The sequence below is a fragment of the Neodiprion fabricii genome, chromosome 6, assembly GCF_021155785.1.
Source record: "Neodiprion fabricii isolate iyNeoFabr1 chromosome 6, iyNeoFabr1.1, whole genome shotgun sequence".
In the NCBI taxonomy this organism is placed as follows: domain Eukaryota; kingdom Metazoa; phylum Arthropoda; class Insecta; order Hymenoptera; family Diprionidae; genus Neodiprion; species Neodiprion fabricii.
Window position 1 is genome coordinate 20,071,280 of NC_060244.1, and position 18,771 is coordinate 20,090,050.

Genomic DNA, 18,771 nt, shown 5'->3' on the forward strand with positions numbered 1-18,771 from the left:
CTGTCCTATGAGCGTGCAAAATTACAGTTATTGCTTACGGTACAGCATTTATAATGTCGGTGATAAATGTGGCATGATCAACCAGGGTAGTCCGGTCTCTCTTCTTAACCAACAATAAAAGGAAATAAAAGGAACGTCTTCGATTGATTCGACTTAACGATGGACGAGGCTTTTTCCATCTTCAAGTTTCCAGGTTCCCAGTGGTTTGCTAGTTTTTTGGAATCAAACCCGAAAGAAGCTCGCTTTCTATGGAAATTCGTGGTGTCTATGATAAACGTATCGTTTGTTTCCCCTGTCACGTGCGACGCTAGTCATTGGAACAAAAAATTTTGTCGGAAAGAAAACTGGTTCCACTTTTGATTCCAAAAAAATAGTGAGCCACTGGGATCCCATTAACGAACCTTACTGTACATGAAAAAGTATGAGACGGCTCAAGTAAAGCACCGTGAAAGTATTGACGATAAGTTGTGTAATTTTCCAACCTACACACGTGGTAGACATTGATCAGCAGCAAATTTTAGCCCGGCACACATTTCTGTTTGCTCTTACCATTCTTTCTAAACTCTACCATCAATTTCATTTAAATTTGACATTTGAGTGAGATAAAGATCGGAAGAGTAGCACACTAATTAACTAATATTGAACGATGTTTGTTTTATAGTCGAAGAGAGAAGGGAAGCGAAAAATGTGTCAAGACTTGCGTTGTTTGTCCAAAAAGACCTCCGGTGACGCAAATATGTTTCATCGATAAATGAATACGAACAGTGACGTATAACCCTAACAGCGGGTGAAAGGCTACTGTGGGCTTTTCATGTGAATGCAGTTGGCCAGAACCAGCCGAAACGAACCCTTCCTTCCCTAATCCTGATCCAATCAGAGGTCGCTCCAGGGTCGATTACTGCCTAGTCCTTGCCGGCCACGAGCCTCCATATATCCTTCGGTAAACGTTTATTATTTCAAACAGAGTTACACCCCCGCAGCATGTTCGCTTTCGCATATATCCATTATGCGTGTGGATTCTATTGACGTTATTACAGGCTGAAAACCCCTTTTGCACGTGGTCTATTCGTTCTGTCTGTCGGTTCGTAATTCCGGACGATATGTCTCTGTTGCTGCAACTTGGCGTCTACGGGTGTCCATTGTTGCCTATCTGCCTAGTATATTACCGCGGTTCGCCACGCGACAGCTGTCCGATTTTATCGAGAACTCTACCGATACTTTGATCAACCGCGATTCAGATTCATTCATCGCCCGATTTTTATCGGATCTTTCGCCCAAGATACACCATTGATTCTTTAAAGGTACCAACACCGTTTCCCATGACCAGGACAGTTTCGCTACCGCAGACCAATCCAGGTCACCGTACGTTGTGCTTCTTCTTTCCCGTCTCGATTTTCATCGTCGATTCTCGAGCATTCGCTGAAAAATTTCCTTCGACGGGGTAATTCCGAAGTGCCTGAGCCCAGTGACGCACGTGGATGTAATTCTCACCCGAGTGTCGAGTCGCCGCGATCCCCTCGAATGAATATTTCAAAGCTGCCCTCGGCGCTGTCAACGAGCGAAGACCATTTGTGTAATCTATTAGTACGCGCTGTGGGACTCCGGGACGAAGCCCTTTGGTTGTCGTGTGAGGTGCTTATGCGGTTGGTTAAGCTCGGGGTGCTGGTCCGGGGTGGTCTGGGGTTTTTGGCCCTGCCGTATGTAATAATAGCCACGAACTCCGCTCGGCTTCGATTCCGTTTCACCGAACGTTGGAGCCTTAAAATCCGCTTAAGGACTCTCCCGGCCACGAAACGATTGGGACGTGTGTAACGCGTGCACACGATGCACAGACGCATGTAATTTACATTATACCATTGCCTACTCTCCGTGATGATGTGCAATTGGGCTGCACTTCCCTAGTCTTGGAAGTTATTAATTCCTTACGCGACTGCGTGCTAATATCGCGATTTAATATTGAAAAAATGAATTTAGTCCAGCGCGAATGACATTTTCTTTTCTCTTGCCGACTCAAATCATTGTACGGAATTGCGTCGGTGGATTCGAGTTGTGAACTCACCCAGCCCACGATACGCCGCTGGCGGTCTTACCGCTGCAATCACGTCCGAGCCATTGTAAGCATCACAATGACGAGAAATATTATTCTTCGTCAGTTATGGGGATATATTGATACCGCTTAGAATCCAAAGGTGCTTTGTCCTGTCTGTTCGCGGGACGACCTATCAAAACACTCGAAGCTGTTGCAACAGCCGCCTTGAACCAAGAATCCTCACTGCCGTTGCCGGTGCGTCCCGTTCACTGGCATCGGATTCCTGGCTGCTATATATAATTACAATATTCGAATACGTTTCTAATATCAACAACAAATGTGTATCCCGCCTATGGATATGTTTCGTCATTTGTTGTTACTCGCACGTCACGTGTAATGGAACTTTTGAAATGAAATCTGCCACAGGGTTTATGAAGTTTTATTGGGTTTTAGGAAGTAGATAATGTGTTCGAATGTCGCGTGGTTGATTTTATCAATTTCTTACTGACAAAGGAAGTTAATGTCATTGTCACGGTAGTTTTAACCATTTTTATGGTTACGACGAGACTCATAATAGCTTATCTTAACTTCGAATGAAGTTTGAGGACGGTTTCAATCTCATTTCACTTTTAGAGTATTGTTCAACAATCCATGCTCCTTCATACGGAAGTATTTGAGAAACTTTCTTCCGAACTTGATCGGCATTGAAGAAATGTCTGCAGCGTATGAGATCTCAACGGCTTGTTACATGCATGTTATTACATGTTCAACCCTTACCTCCCATAAATATAACCATACTTTTTGCCAAGTAACTCTATAAAAATGGTATTTAAGGTATCGCGTACAACGTTGTTCAAACGTGTTTACGATAAACCAGAATACGTTGAGCAGAAACATGTCTTCATCCAATAACTTGTGTCGAAAAAACTTTGAAATCAATACGGATATCGGTTATTAAGCGCCAGCCTGGCAGTCCGCACTGTAAAAGTGACAAAAAAGCTGCAGTGAAGTGCTGTAGAAGTTTTGAATTTCGACGTCCTTTGCCACGTGCAGTTCTGTTATCTGAATAACGCCCGACCATGGTCTCCGGTCCGAAGCCGCCCCCAGTGAACGACAATGCCGAGCCTCGAGTTGAGGACAAAGCTAAACACCCAAAATATTGGTAAATCCGTGCATTCAGGAGCGTGAAATATTTCCAATTGTTAACGGTAATCCTGTTACTCGGCCAAGCGGTCACGTCTCGGTTATACAGTGGTCTTCCTCCTGGAGGAATCAAGAAGGTGTCCCGAAGGACTTCCGCTGCTCCTCGGCTGAGCCTTTTTCCGTTCTCCCGAGAAGGCGACAAAGAAAATATAGTTCCGGCTTTATTACCACACAAAACACATCGGGCGCCTTGCTCCAAAACGCGTCCAATTGAAGGACACTTACCACTTCACGAGCCGATTCACTTCTCTGCCCTCTGCCCCCGGCTCCTGAAATTCCCGCTGAGATTTTGACCGCCTGTTAACTTCGGGAGTACCTGGAGCACTCCAGAAACCAACAGCGGCTTCCAGAGTCCCTAGCGTTCGATCAGAACTTTATCCGGTTAGTGCGTGAGCGACCGCAATATTGTGACTACCGGAAATGCTCACCCCGTGTGCAGAGGTATGGCATGTATGCGTAGGTGAGTAAGTAAGTTGGGTGCTCAATCCCTTCCCACACGTCGCGTGCAAAGAGAGAGAGAGAGAAAGAGAAGGATTTTTCTCCTAAGACGGTGGAGAAAAATAACATCCTCCTCCCCAGAAAACATGATCTTCGTCGAGCCGAGGACCGCGGAGCGAGGAGAATTTTTATACGCCACGGAAGGTAAAGTTTATAAATTATGAATATTTAAGGAGCATCTCTCCGCAGCAGCACGCCAGGCCGCGGGGCTTTTACAGACATATTTACGCTGGAAAATAAGGTGCTTAGGCGGCGCTCACCCTTTGCCCGTATATACATTGCGCGGGTATATACGTGTGTATGCATATATATTATCGTATACACGTACAGCTCGGCGTCAAAACGGAACAGCCCTTTGAAGCGCCAAAGCTCCATCAAGGCTAATGGACTCCGCCAAGGAACCCTCTCCCCCTACCTCCCCCTTTGAACTCACCCATCCCTCGATACTCAGATCCTCTTCTTCGCCCTTTGGCTGCCTGTCGCCTGCTTTCCAGCTCGGCGATTCAAGCGAAGCTCAAAACTTGTTTGGCTCCGGTTGATCGCAAGCTCATTATAACAAAAATGCGTTACATAAATTTATGGTATGCGAATGGTATATTAAACCGTTCTTTGTCCAAACTTCGGATATTATTTAGCTCGGTGGGTCGGATTGTGAAGATTGCATTATCTGAAGGTGATGTGTTAAAGAAAATTTAATCATAGACGATACAAGGTGGATTCATGGCATCAAGGACTACATTTGCACCATTGGCCAAAATTGCCATTATGGATAATTACTTATGTGTTGGCGATGAGGCATGATAGTCACTCTCGCATTGCTTGTATAAAACAGTTGTAAAGACTATGTTTGTATCGTTGTACCGAAGTGTAAACTCGCATACTTTCCTGATAATTTAAAATTATTCCCAAGCGAATCTAAGGCAAACTCGATGATCGATCCTAGACTGATGTCAATTCTAGAACAATTGTTCGCAATACGAGCAAATACTCGAGCTTGTATATCCAGATTCATGATTTACATATTTATTTATAATATCTGTGCCTACCTCGATACCTTATACTTTGACATAATCACCAAAGCCGCAACACGGGGGGACTAGGCTGCTGTAGATATCCACATTGCCACCTCGTCTGCTTCTCTGTATAAGGTTCGTTTACTGCGAAGTTTGAAAACCGATTAGGAAAGTTTACGAACGGTATCAAAACTGTGTGGCGCCACCACACCGGCTACGCTAACTTTCCCCGTCTATATGTGTGCCTGCGCTAAGGAACACCGGTCCTTGTGTTCTCTACGTATACCCATCTACCGAAACGTTCACATTTCAGGATCATCGACTAAAGCCACACTGTAGCAGCAAAAGCTTGAGGTGAAGAAAGTTGCGACTATATTGTTATTACACAAAGTTATCGGACTTTTTAAATTCTTAATTTTAATCTTGGCGTCGATGGACAGGCAATAAAAACAAGGAACGTGTTTTACGTTTTGGTTCTTGAAGGAGATCTCTTCAGAAACACTGAAATATTCGTCTTCGGATATTCGAAAATGAAGGCGGAGTCTTGGGACAATTACCGCTTTTGGTTAGATTCTTTGTTGACCGTTCTAGCCGTATTATTGATTAATCATTATAGTCGTCGATCTTTTCCTCCTCTTTCTTCTTCCGGATCATCACCTCTCTGTTAATGCTACGTTTTGTGAGTCTACCCGGTATCTGTGTTTTAAATGTAATATTTTTGAAGTGTCGGTCTACTGGCGATAAAAAACAGCCTGATAATAGTAGACTGTGTATCAAGGAGGAATTTATCAAATTATTCATTAATTCAATCTAAATACGTTAAATATCGAACACTTGTAAAAAATGTCACTTATTAAACTCCTTCAAAATTATATTTTTTGCGCAGTTTCTTTTCTGTTGATCAATTTTTGGAATTTTGGATGGCCCATTTTTATGAAAAAAAAGAACCAGATATTTTTATTACAGAAAAATACTCGAAGTTTGAGACACCGCTGCTCGAATCCCGTCCCAAATCGCGTGATCCGCAACACATTATAAGATAAGCAAACAAAGCTCGACCCTTTTCATTCTTGGCTAGGATTAGCGAACCATTGTCCCTTTTCAGATTATTACTGCCAAGTTTCTAAGCATATAATCACGCTTCTGAACCAATCTGACACAGGATCGCGTGATCGGATGTCCACGAACGTCCAAGTTCCGCACTACGATATATTGATACAAAAAAGTTAATCTCTGAGAACTCGTTCTCTCTCTATTCTACGAATGAAAATTAATTTCTTTCGTCAATTTATTATACTTTTCCCCCCATCTTCTAATTTATACACTGCAATGAACACGCATGCGCGTACTAAACACTCACGCGCACACAAATTATTCACATATTTATATATATATATATATATATACGTATATGGGTATTTTCTCCGGTGCCGAATATAAAAACCCATCTAAAGTTCCAGTGACTATGGGACACTCGATAGGTGCCAAGTTGCCTCTATACATCTGCCACTTACTCGCGTCCAACCTCTCTCGACTGTTACAATACTTTTTCTTTTTTTTTTTTTCTTTCACCTTTTTTTTTTTATTGCCACAATGGCTCTCGCCATTCTGTTACAATTATCCCCATTATTGGAGCAAAACGAGAGAGAAGCGAGAACGATTTAGCCCATTTTGGGAGCACAATGTACCTCCGGGTCTCCACGCGTAACATCCTATGGTTCTGGTTTTTAGTGATTTCAGAGATTTTTATTGTGTTTTGACAGTAGCGAGTCCGGTTTCTCGTAACCATCCGATTTTTTCTCCCGCTCTTCTTCGCACTCCGTAGATTCCGAGCGGCGATGACTACCTCGAATCTCGTGTGAACCTCGCCGGATGGTTAGGTACCTTATACCTACGTCCGAACTATTTTTCTATTTATCTGATCGTGGCTAGTGTTACCCACAAACCTTTGTCCCGTCGACAAACACATTTGTTATTCTAATATGCCCTAATATTATTATCGCACTGTCCGAACGAACCACGCGCGCTTTCAAAATTACTCCGGTAGCTTCTATTCGTTCTCGTAGGTATACGTTGGAAACTAATTTTTTTCATTTACTTCTCATCGTTTAGTTTCATTACTGATAGAAAGAGAAGGACGATATCGTAGACTTTTGAGCAAGGCTGAAGTAAAAGTTCAGGTTATACAAGTTGCTGACAAAATTTTGACAGCCAATTTGGAAGTTGATCCCAAAACTCCAGCTGCGATTGGTTTCGATTAGTTCATACGCCGTCGCGTTGACGTATCAAATTATTGCCACCTAACGAAAGACAAAAAGGCTGTCGAGTCGTCAAACGGTATAAAACTCCAACAAAGACCGCCTGATTAGGTATAATTAAAACAAGGGCGGGTAATTACTGACCTCGCTGTGGCTCAAAGATTCGATAAACAAGTATAAAGATAAATTACGTCGATCCCTAGTTGATACATGGCAACGCCATCTACTTCGTTCAGAACAGATTGGAAACCTGTTCATTATAGTATAATACTCGAGGTTCAAGTTTCGTATCCGTTTATTGAAATTAATTGCAAGTAGTAAAAGCCTGACGTTCAATTTCTAATGCACCTCCAAAACCATTCAATTTCTAATCTTATCCGGTACTACAAGTTGTGCTTTGATTCGAAAAAAGGAGAAAGTCGATTACTTTGTGCTTTATCCGGGATCAATAGGTACAAGACAAGAAAAAGTCTGTTTCATATTATCGAGCACTTTTCAAGAGCGGTAATAAATTTGCTCACGTAGCAAAAACCGTGTCATCAATTGCTTCACCGATTGTGAGGATGGCGTATACCTCTCCAATGTTTGACAGATATCAACCCTTTTATCACGTCTGTTCCACGCCGGGTTCGCGCGATTCTGCTACGCGCGTGAAACGCTGTAACCATGGCGCATGTACAGCGCTAATATCCGGTAGAGATCCATTGTATTTCCGCAAGCGTGTGGGGCGTGAGTCTCTGTTATTTGCAACAAAAAGCAACAGTCGCCCGGGTCCGTTCGGGGATGTATACGGGGCAAATCCGGGTATACGCTGCAATCGGAGCCGTGTGTATGAACTTTGCCGGAGAGCTGCCTGCCGGATGAAAATTGTGTTTTGTAAATGCCGAGTGGTAGACATGAAACCAGCATGGCGGATGCTTACAAATAGTTAAAGGGCGGCACCCCGTCTATACGCTACTGCTTTTAATACACTTTTCTTTTGTCCAAGAATTAAACGAGGTTGCGCAAGAGGGTGAAAAAGGTTCAGGTCGACCGAGGGAACGAACGCGAAGGTTGGGGGTCCTCCCACCTCCCCTACCGACCCGTATTTCACTCGTATTTATTAAGGTACATGTATGTATTTCCTCTCAACCGCCATCGGTGTCGTACCATGACTTACGATGGTTCTTTCCGGTGTAATTTTAATTTTCGGATTATCTAAGAATATCGTCTGTTTTCTTCAATCGAGAAACTTGCGTTTCGTCGCACGCGCAAAGCCGAACCAATTTATGTCAGACTCGTGCAATCGAATGCCGATGACGTAAGGTTCACTTTTATTGGATCAATGAATATTTCACAACCATCAGAAACGACGAGGTCCTCATCTTATCTACTGGAGATATCCAGATGTACCGAATTTCCAAAAAGATACGGACGAGGAGCCGGAAACTTACACTGACTTCAACAGTCGCCTCTTATACTCGCCGAGAACGTGTTCCGCCTGAAATTGCATACACAACCGCTGCACTGGGTAAAAGCTGTTCATGAAAAAATCTGCAATCAGTGCATCAGAAACTGGAAGCACCAGGTTCTCCGTTGCGATGCCGGCGTTTTCCCATCATAAATAATTCATCGCGAGGTGTGTGTCTACGGTTATCGAACAGCTTGTTCCAGCCTTCAGACTTTCGATCCGGCTGTGTCGCAGACGTTGACCGACCTTGCAAAGCAACAAGCGTCGTTCTTCTCGATCAGTTGTAAAAAGACACGCGTCGTCCTGGGGTTGCTGAACGCAGATGCGATCGCTCCTGGAACGAACCGCGGCCGGGTCTTGGACCGTGCCTCTCAGCGGCCTGCAACAGCGACTACCAATGGCGAGGTGATCGAAGGTGCGGAAGAGCATTAATTTGCAGTTGGCGGACACGCGACGGACGAAAGCAGCCATGGATCGAGCTCGCCGCAAGCTGGGCTCGAAGTAGGAGCAGAGAAGAGCAAATAGCAGCAAATAGGAGCAAATAGAAGGAGCAAATATGAGGCCGGCACAAAGCTCCCGGAGTATAAGAGGTCGGACATATCGTTTCGCAGGTAGAAGCAAAGGTTGAGATCAATATCTGAACGCGGTGGGTGTGGCTTCGGCACGAACCACGGTCGTTCTCCGGTCTGGTTGGGTGACTGGTCCCTCCGGGCGACGCTGACGTTCCGGAAAAGAGGCGGGGACATCCGGGCCTCGGGGTTGATGGAGGGGCATCGTGGTGCCGGTGAGCCAGCTCGTAAATCATAACCATCCAGTTGCTTGGTGCATGCCGGCGAAAACACCGAGAAAAGCCACCCTCGATAACCAGCGCCGAACTCAACCCCCGAAGACGGCCGACCGGCGTCCAAGCGACGATTTCGATGAACGTTGCCTCGCTCTGATCACCGTCGCATCGGGACACGTTAACAGTTTATAACCTTGCGGGTGTGGATTAGGACTTGTGCAGTGAAGGTGTGTGATTATCCGCGTGGTTGTGCTTCGTCTTCCTCCGACGAAATGTGCAGCAACGAGAGTCCGCCGCCGACGAAGGAGCCCCTCGCCGTTGGTCTCGGGGTCGGCAACCCCATGGCGGGCTTTCTCCCCGGGTTCGAACACTACCGGCTTCAATACTACTACGCGATGGCCGAGCGACTGCGTCTGGCCCAGCAGCTTCACCCCCAGCATCCGGGCGTCGGGCATCCTTCGGCCGGCGGTCCGTCGGCTCACCTGGGAATGACGGCGGGCTTTCCCGCGCCTCTGCCGCTCTATCCAGCCGCCGGGTACCCGAGCAGGCTCGCCTTGTCGATGGCCCTGCTGCACCCCCATCACCAGCGGATCCCCGAGGAGCCGAAGCCCCAGCACAGCTACATCGGGTTGATCGCCATGGCGATCCTCTCCTCGCCCGACAAGAAGCTCGTCCTCTCGGACATCTATCAACACATCCTCGAGCACTATCCTTACTTCAGGACGCGGGGACCGGGATGGAGGAACTCGATACGGCACAACCTCTCGTTGAACGACTGCTTCGTAAAGTCCGGAAGGAGCGCCAACGGCAAGGGTCACTACTGGGCCATCCACCCCGCCAACCTCGAGGATTTTCGTCGCGGCGACTTCCGGAGGCGCAAGGCCCAGCGCAAGGTACGCAGGCACATGGGCCTTGCCGTCGACGAGGAACCCGACAGTCCCAGTCCGCCTCCGCTGCCGGCAACGCCGCCGCCCCCGGCGCTGGGACCGCCGGTGGTAACTGCCCAGGCGATTTCCGGGATGTGGACGCCGCATCATCACTTCCACGGACAGTCGATGCAGGCCTCGCAACCCTCGAGGAAGCGCCAGTTCGACGTCGCCTCGCTCCTCGCCCCCGACGATCAGATCGACGTTCTCAGACCAGCGAAGACTCGACGGTTCAGCTGCAGCGAGGACGAGCACGAGCTTCAGGAACCGGAACAGGAAATCGACCACGACGAAGAGGACGTGGACGTCGACGGCGTTCCCGAACCCAACGTCCTGCCGCCCAGCCCGCCATCGAGCAGCCCCGTTTCCAAAGCATCGCCGACGAATCTCTGCTGGACCAGTCCTGGACAGACTGCTTCGCCGCCTTTCTCCGCCATTCATCTTCACAATCATTTGCACGTTAGGAATTATTACACGCCGACTAATCCCGGTTCGGGTTCGAGTATTTAAACGATCGTAGATGTTCGGAGATGTCGTTTATTTATTATTATTTTTTTTTTTCTTCTCCTCTCTTTCCTCTTTCTTTGCGGTATTGTTGCCGTGGAAATGCACTCGTGCAGCGTATCGTCAGACGATATATTTATAAAATATTATTCAAAAAATGTATAGATACACGGTTATATACACGATGTAAATATTAGAAGGCGGTATATAATGATACGTGTTACGTGAGACTGACGCGATCTTGACTGTTTAAAATGTTACATATATATAGATAAAATGTACGGAGATAAGAATTTTAGATTTTATTAACTGTCTATATGAAGCATACAAATATATACATATATACACATATATATGTATATGTATATATATGTATGTATGTATAATTCACAATTAGGTAACGAGTGTATGAAAAATGTATATTTATATATATGCATTATTACTATTGTGTACAAATTAATCCTTATGTGTATAATATCAAACTAGATGCGTATGTACATATTATATTATATTTGAATAATAATCGGGTAAATTTGACGCGACGTCGAAACTCCGGCTCGTGACGCGGTGGTCAATGAGAAAATTGAAATTTAGAATTACCTTTAGCAGAGCGTCGCTCCGCTCAGCCTTTAAATATAATAAAACTACCTTGACGCCGTAGCCGCGCGAAGGATATGTAAAATATGAAAAGATTTAATAAAACTGTTCTCATAATTATATCATCAGCTTTCGATATTATCGTGATATTGTACGTTTAATCTGACGAATTCTTCTCTCCTCCTTCATTTATCCGAACCAATTGCAACTGGCTGATGATGTCAAGTTTTGATACTACCGTTGTCAAAAATGGCGGAGCAATCTCATCTTTTTACTTGATTTGAATAAAATTCCGTTGAATATACCGAATTTATGTGCAAGTACTTGCGGCTTTTTTTTATTTACTGTTGAAATTTCTTTTCCATAGAGAAAACTGTCTCGTATACTACGAGTAATTTTGATAACGGGACAGCCTTTGTTTTCAAACTAACTGAATTTCATTCCAGTTTGCGCAATTGAGTTTCAATCGATTCGTGTAAAATTCATTAAGCTATCGAAGTGGAATTCGCGTTCTCTGTGAAGTTAAAAATTACATAGACACTCGATACCTCATTTAGATGCTCGACGTTCGATTACGATCTCTGCTTTCTGACACCCTCTGCCACTATACGGAGCATAAGTATTCTAACAAAAAACCATGACGAGTTGTTTGAGAACAAGCTTAGCTACTTTACTTGAACCAAGTGAAAAAATAGAGTAAATTTGCCGAAGATATGTTTAATTTAAATTAGATAATCAAATATCCCTCGTATCCATCGCCGAATCTAAATGCGTGATTATGAATTAATAGCCTGCTATCCGATTGTAAAAATAAAAACTCCCCACGATTAGAAGAAATTTAATGCAATCCCGAACCTATTATAGAATTTATTTCACCGACAGAAGTTTTACCTACTTGCGCATCTACTTTGGTAAATCAATTTTGGTCTATAATGGATTAAAAAAAAAAAAATGTACTTTACGAAAGGTGAATTGCATTTTCACAGATTCACGTGCAAATAAACATATATCTGTTTCAAATAAGAATTTCTCTGAAGGCCGAGTATTGTTGAGCGTCCGCGACAAATAATATTAGTTTTTAACATATACGGTGATTTCTTCGTTTTCACGGCAGAAGTGTAAATATGCAAAAAGTGTACAACTCGAAAGTTGAACATTAATTGACTTGACTGATTATCTATTTTTTGCGTGTAAAATCGTTTGATTTCTGTCTGTACATATCGGTATATAGATGATTCATCTTATGCGTATAATTGAGCCCACCCAAAACTAATAGAAACTATGTACATCGAGGTTGTACAAACTGCCACCGCGGTTTGTCGTGTTCAAATATTGAACCTGAACGTTGCTTTGTGAATATCAAAACTGTAGAAAACTTTGCGTGGTAACCGCGTTGTTACCAAGCGCTACTTCTCGCTTCGTATAACTTTTTAAACATTGCTTTTACCCGTACGGGCATTTCCTGGCGCGAAGGCCGACATCGCCAACCGCTACTTTCGTTCCATTATTATTATTATTATTTTATTATTATTACAATTATTGTAATTTTTTTTCCAAACTCAAGCTACTCGATCTAACGTCATAAAATCAACACACCGAACAGTAAACCTCATAAACCATCCTAATTATCCGGTACAACAAATCGTATAAGGTACACAAAGGCTCCGTAGGACCGAAACTTTATCCAAGTATTGCTTGGATCGGTTATCCGATCAGTCATCGCCGTAGCGAATTGTCTGGCTAAGTAAATAAAAAAAGAAACCATAAAAAAGAATGCACGGTAAGCATGGGAAAGATATTCGCAACGTGGAATACCAACGTACGTCAAATGTGCACGTTTCGTTTGGGAACGGGATAAGCCAATGATCTCGCCTAATGGTTTGTTTTTATTTGCTCGAAAAACTTGTGACAGTAAATACGGCCTCTTGGTTCATATTTAATCGTTTAATCACTACTTGCCTACCCACTTAGCCCAACTCCAACCTCCGTCGGTTTGTTTATTTTTGCTAAATAGTTTGCTCGTGCAGGCTTAGATTTACGATTTGTCTCGTCTTTGAGGCATTTACCATCCCGGAGGATCCTAAGTTGGCAAAAGCTCCTTACCTTTCGTTCCACCAGTTTAAGTCTACCTGTACCCAACTTGTTTCCCAGTCCGGGCTAATCAACCGAGTGTTTGGTTTTTCCTAATGCTCTTCGTAATGCTAGACAGGATCAGTAGTCAGACTCGTCCGGTTCGTGACCTCGGCCTGTATCGAGGACTTTACTCCACTTTACTTGAAACTTCACCGATCGACAATCATTGTTCTTCGAAAAGTTCCTGCTCTTACCCTGACCTCACGTGCTAACGACGAAAACGATCTATTTGTGGCAAATAACGTAAATCCATGCCATACTTTTTGGATAAATTTTACGAAACATGTGATTCCGTCGTCATCGAGATAATCCGACGTGCTAATACGTTGAGGTACCTTCTCTTCGATGTCGAACAGTTGACGATGTTTCTATCGCTTCTTACAAATCATAGAGCGAATATTTTTGCACAGATTTAGACAACGCGAAAATCGGACCTGCTTCAGTCATTGGCGAATAGAGTTTTCCTGAGGTGTCACTTGAAACTTTGAATCATAGTGAATTTTATTAATTTTTCTTTCGACATTTGTGTTTACAGCGTAAGCCTGTATCGTTTTCTCTATCTCTCTCTTCTCGTCTTTGAAGCTGAAGCGTGAATCTACGGTTTCTTGTTTATGGTATTTCGAGCAATATTTAACAAATTGCTTTCATTCGTTCGTCGGGTTTCCTCTCGGCGGTTGCCGGTCCCTGCTGGGATTTGTGTGGGGTAGGTAGCATCCGTAATACGCTTGTGGGGTTTCATTTGATGAACGGAAAGACAATGCGAACACGATATAAGCTGCGGACTTCCATCGTCACTTAGGCGTTGTTTGATCCGTCCGCCAGTCTACCGATCGATGAATTCGAAATTGCCTGAAAAAATCCTCTCCGAGTTTCGTGCAAAGAAACACAAAGGGCGATAGCGGGAGAAGCTAAACTCCTCTGGTTTTCCGAGACGCGTATAATTCCCGTCGTGCCTCGCATATCCGCCACCGTGGAAATCCACCCTTGCGGATCAGGTCGAAGAGCAGCACGGGGTGTTAAGAAAATAACCCGCCGTTTTGTGGAACAGATTCGACTCCGCACACACGGTGAGCCCGGCATCGCGTTTGTTGATTTTTGCCGCGAAATAGAACTGTGTCTTCGAGTTTTCGAATATTTAACAAATAATGACTGCGCAGTCGTGGCTCCTCTTCCACACCTGCCATTGTCAGACTCACCGGTCTTCGGACCGCGTAGACAGATCGGAGCCCCGACTTGCGTGAAACCGCTTCGTCCGGCTTACCTGGAGGGAAATATCCAGCATCTCTTCACTCGGCACGGCCTGTTGACGAGGGAACAATATTTTTCTATCACGCGGTTCGCACCAAATATACCTATTAGGTATACGTACGATCCACATACCCATATACTTGGATATGCATATACGCGTGTAACGGACCATGCATGTGAAAAATTCCACCCTTGCAGAGCGGACTCTTCGGAGGTATTTTCCCAGCCTCTTATTGCGTTTATTTTTCAAAATTCAACACCGCGCTGCAAAATAGCATGCTCGTACCACCCGACCGGCGTATCTCAGCCACCCATCTTTACACAGCGACCAAGCGGGCGAAATCGAGTAAACAGGAACTGGCCGTCAACTCGAAGCTATTTTCACGTCATTCACCTCCGAATGAAAACCAAACGCCGCTTCCGAATTAGGCCCAATCCTCAGACCTCCATTCGTCGAGTCTCGCCCAACGCCTTTTGTCGTGGTTGAGTATGCAGATCAGGTTCCTACCGGGTGTTGCATCTTTCTTGCATCACGGTTGGGCATCAATCTCCACTGTGCACATATATGCATGTATACGCGGTCGTCAGCCGTTGTGTATGTATCGGCCGGTGTCGTCAGGCGACCTGATCTCGTTAACCTCGCTGTTGCCTGCAAATGGATTTGCGGCTGCGCAGATTACGATCTGCCACCATGATTCTCGGCCGCCACCTCTCAACGACGACCTCGGCTATCGCGATGTCTGAAGCTCCGTCAGCTTACGCGATTCGATTGTTATATCCGTTATGGATTCTCGCGGAATAAACCGCGCCGTTTTTTAACGTCGAACCCTCGGCGTCTTGTTTGCATCGGAATCGATCGACGCTCGTTCTCTGTCCGTAACAATCCCATCGACGAATCTCTCCTTAGCGCAACATCGGTCGTCCTGGAGGTGGAAAACGTATCGTAACACTCGTTGCCGGTTGAGAGATCGGTTATCAAGCGAATATCGGGGGGGGGGGGTCGATTTTACGTCCGAAATTCACGTGCAGCCAACGACGAATCTCGAGTAGGAACATCGAGCAAATCCTTCTTTGAACTTCTTGGATATCTGTTGAGCCCCAAGGGTGGCAATCTCGACTGCTTTGCGGTTTCAGGTAAAATGGTCCGTTCGATTTTCGAGTGCTTTGGGGATAGGCCGCCGCAGGACTCGGTCTTCCCATTCACTCGTTCATTCATTTCTTCCACGGATCTTTAGAGGGCACAAGTATTTCCCAGATCAAGGTGTATACCCGGCCCAACCGAACCTCGATGTCACCACCGTCGGAAGGTCAGGTGTCACGTGTGACGCCGTAATGCCTAATAATCCATTTATGGGTCTTTGGTACCGCATTCGCCTCAATGGCTGACTACCTCAGTTGTATTCTTAGGACTCGTAAATCTCTCACCGACAGTCCGGTTCCCCATTCGATAATCCCACCACAATTCGCATTCCGATTCTCAACCATGTACATCTCCTCATTAGACACTCTCTCTCCGGTCTTTTATTTATCGACGGATCAAATCGAGCCTTTAATATTCATTTCCGATGCTTTTGTCTTCTTAATTTTCACATCGAGTGCACACGGCTAAGGAAGCAAGAAGGATCAAAGACCAAGGTGCATCGTCCGGTAAGTGCTGAAAATTTTGTTATTCGCGCGAATTCTGGAACCGAATATACGACGTATTACTTGTGAGAAGAGTCACAACAAACGGTCGAGTTTATTTTCGCTTCAGTTGTCGATAAAAATGTTCTCGGTTCACGGGATTCTCGCCACGCGTTGGGCTCGAGTTTATTAGGTACACAATAGGTATTATATTTGGGCGTGAGTAGTACAATAATTATTTTTCCTTTAGACTGACTTTGCTGCTCGGATACGTCCGTACAATTAACACCGCGATTCCCCGTGTCGAACCGTGGAATTACTACCCATGGTAACGACAGCGGGCAACGTTCTCCAAGGTTCTACCTCCTGCCGCGGCGACGGCAGCTGTTCTTTGGTGCAAATATAAATACAACCGGTGACAATGGGATCAAAATATTTAAAGGAATCGGTCAGAGTTTAATAATAATTGTTGCAAACTACTTTATCGTTCATCGGACCAGTCATAATACGCCTGTTCCGATTTAACGCCTTGAACTTACGGTTCAGAGGACTCCAGATGACATTTTTATCCCAACCTTCGGAATATTTTTAGTTCAATTCCCGTCGTTTTTTCGTTTCCTAATGATTAACAACGTTTCTAACGTTTTTCCTAAGTTATTTGGCATCAATTTTTGACGTCGAATCGATATTTTTCGTCAAGTTTCACAAGGAAGATAAAGTTGAATGATTATACAAGTTCCATCGCTATCTCGGAAGACAACTACTAAGGTTTAAAAAAAAATCTAAGAATAAATAGGAGCTTACCAAAACGTTCGTAATGTATGTTTTGTACATCATACGCGTTGAAAATTCAAAGATTATCGTATTATACAAAGCTGCGCGAACTGCAAAGCGCGTAATGCCTGGCTAAAAGCTTTCGAATTTGCAAACCTGTGACCAACGTTGTGCCAAAGCATTCACTCGTGAATTTCCACCACGTTCGCAGCCGCGGTGTATTACAGTAGTCAATGTGGCGGTTCCACACACAGCTATTATTATAAAATCATATTACGATCTTTTGCCATTGTTCCAACAAAAGGCATAAATGTTACCAAAAATATCTAATGCCCGCACATCACCACAAAATATTTGACAACATCCTGAGTGTAAAAAATGTATAGTTACACGCACGCACAATAATAATAATAATAATAATAATAATAATAAAATCTACACTATCGTACCAAACGAGAATATTTGTCGTGCCGGCCGACGTCCGAGTAAATTAATAAGAGTCCGATTATTCCAAACAAGGTGTCTCTAACTTTATTGTCTGCCAATTTCACAGTGGTACAAATTATCATACTCCCAGGCAAATGTAACAGCGTACAGAAAAAGACATTCTTGTACGGATAAGGGAGAAAAACGTTGGCAGCATCGTTTCGTCCTGTGTGTATAAAAGCCACAGACGGTGCACGTGATCAAGTATCAATCCTGTTCGTTTTGGTCGGTAAGGACTCTTCGGTGTGTAACCGAGCATATGATCGAATGTTGCGGGGTCTGTGTTAGCTGCGGCTTCTCGAGTTCTGGAGTGTCCTCGATCGGCCGACGGGCAAACCTGAATTAGAAACAAATTCGAATCAAATTCTAAACTTGGTTTACCAGGCTTTTTCCGCGTCCGGAACCCGGGTCATCCGTGCGTGAATCGGCTTTCGGGATTCCGGATTCACGATTCAGGATTCCTCTTGGGTCTCGCCTTGAGGACCGCCGTGACGTGCTCCGGGCGTTCCCTCGCCCAGATGCAAACTGAATTTTGATTCATTCCTATTCCACACTGCCGGGTGTAATAAGACGAGTAAATGGCAAGCGAATAGTTGTCAGCGGTATTCAAGGTGCGTGGGCGCAAACGGTTATTGCTAATAGCTGTCTGATCAAGTTTCGAAAACAACTCAGTTATCCCGTCTTTCATGTAGTTTCAAATCATTGGTCAATAATGCGTTACACCGTCCGTCCAAATGTTTAACACACACGCGAAGTATGAGGTGAACGAGTAAAAGTGGGCCGAAGTTAAAATCTAGGTAAATCGAAGCACTCACCTTACTTTTAGCACAATGTAAACAAATTTACCGACGTCGAAGGAAGGTAGAAACTGTAAATTAGCCGAACGACGAAGGTGTCACGTGTCTTGTTTTCTTTGGCAAATTTATGATCTTTGATGAAAACCGTTTTATCTTCGACTGTTATTCTTGGATAATTTTTTCCCCGCATATAAGTAATAAGTTATATACTTAGCCTGCATCAAATAAATGGACAAAACGTTCTTGCGCGGAGTTCGAGATGTCTGCTGGAAGTGAGTCCGATTGTAAAAATATTAGCCGAAGAATATAAAGAAGAAAAAATGGGCCGAAGGTGTGCTATTTATAAAGCCTTTGTATGCATCTCCTGTTTGCACTGCGGCCACCAGTAGCTATGTGATCGAAGTGTCCCCACAATATTTCTTTACACACGTCCCTATTTTTTACACGC

The 18,771-nt window shown here is 44.5% G+C and overlaps 1 protein-coding gene and 1 long non-coding RNA gene across 2 annotated transcripts in view; both read left to right on the forward strand.

Moving 5' to 3' along the window:
* The window catches only part of LOC124184889, a 79,734-nt gene that overhangs the window by 40,789 nt on the left and 20,174 nt on the right, over nt 1-18,771 (forward strand). The window lies entirely within an intron of this gene.
* LOC124184888 (fork head domain-containing protein FD4) lies at nt 9,289-10,965 on the forward strand. Its single transcript, XM_046575064.1, has one exon. The coding sequence runs from the start codon at nt 9,508-9,510 to the stop codon at nt 10,669-10,671; it is 1,164 nt and encodes a 387-aa protein (XP_046431020.1). The 5' UTR covers nt 9,289-9,507; the 3' UTR covers nt 10,672-10,965.

Bases quoted from the DNA above. Each gene is read 5' to 3' on its own strand.
- LOC124184888 (XM_046575064.1), top strand. From the start codon at position 9,508: ATGTGCAGCAACGAGAGTCCGCCGCCGACGAAGGAGCCCCTCGCCGTT.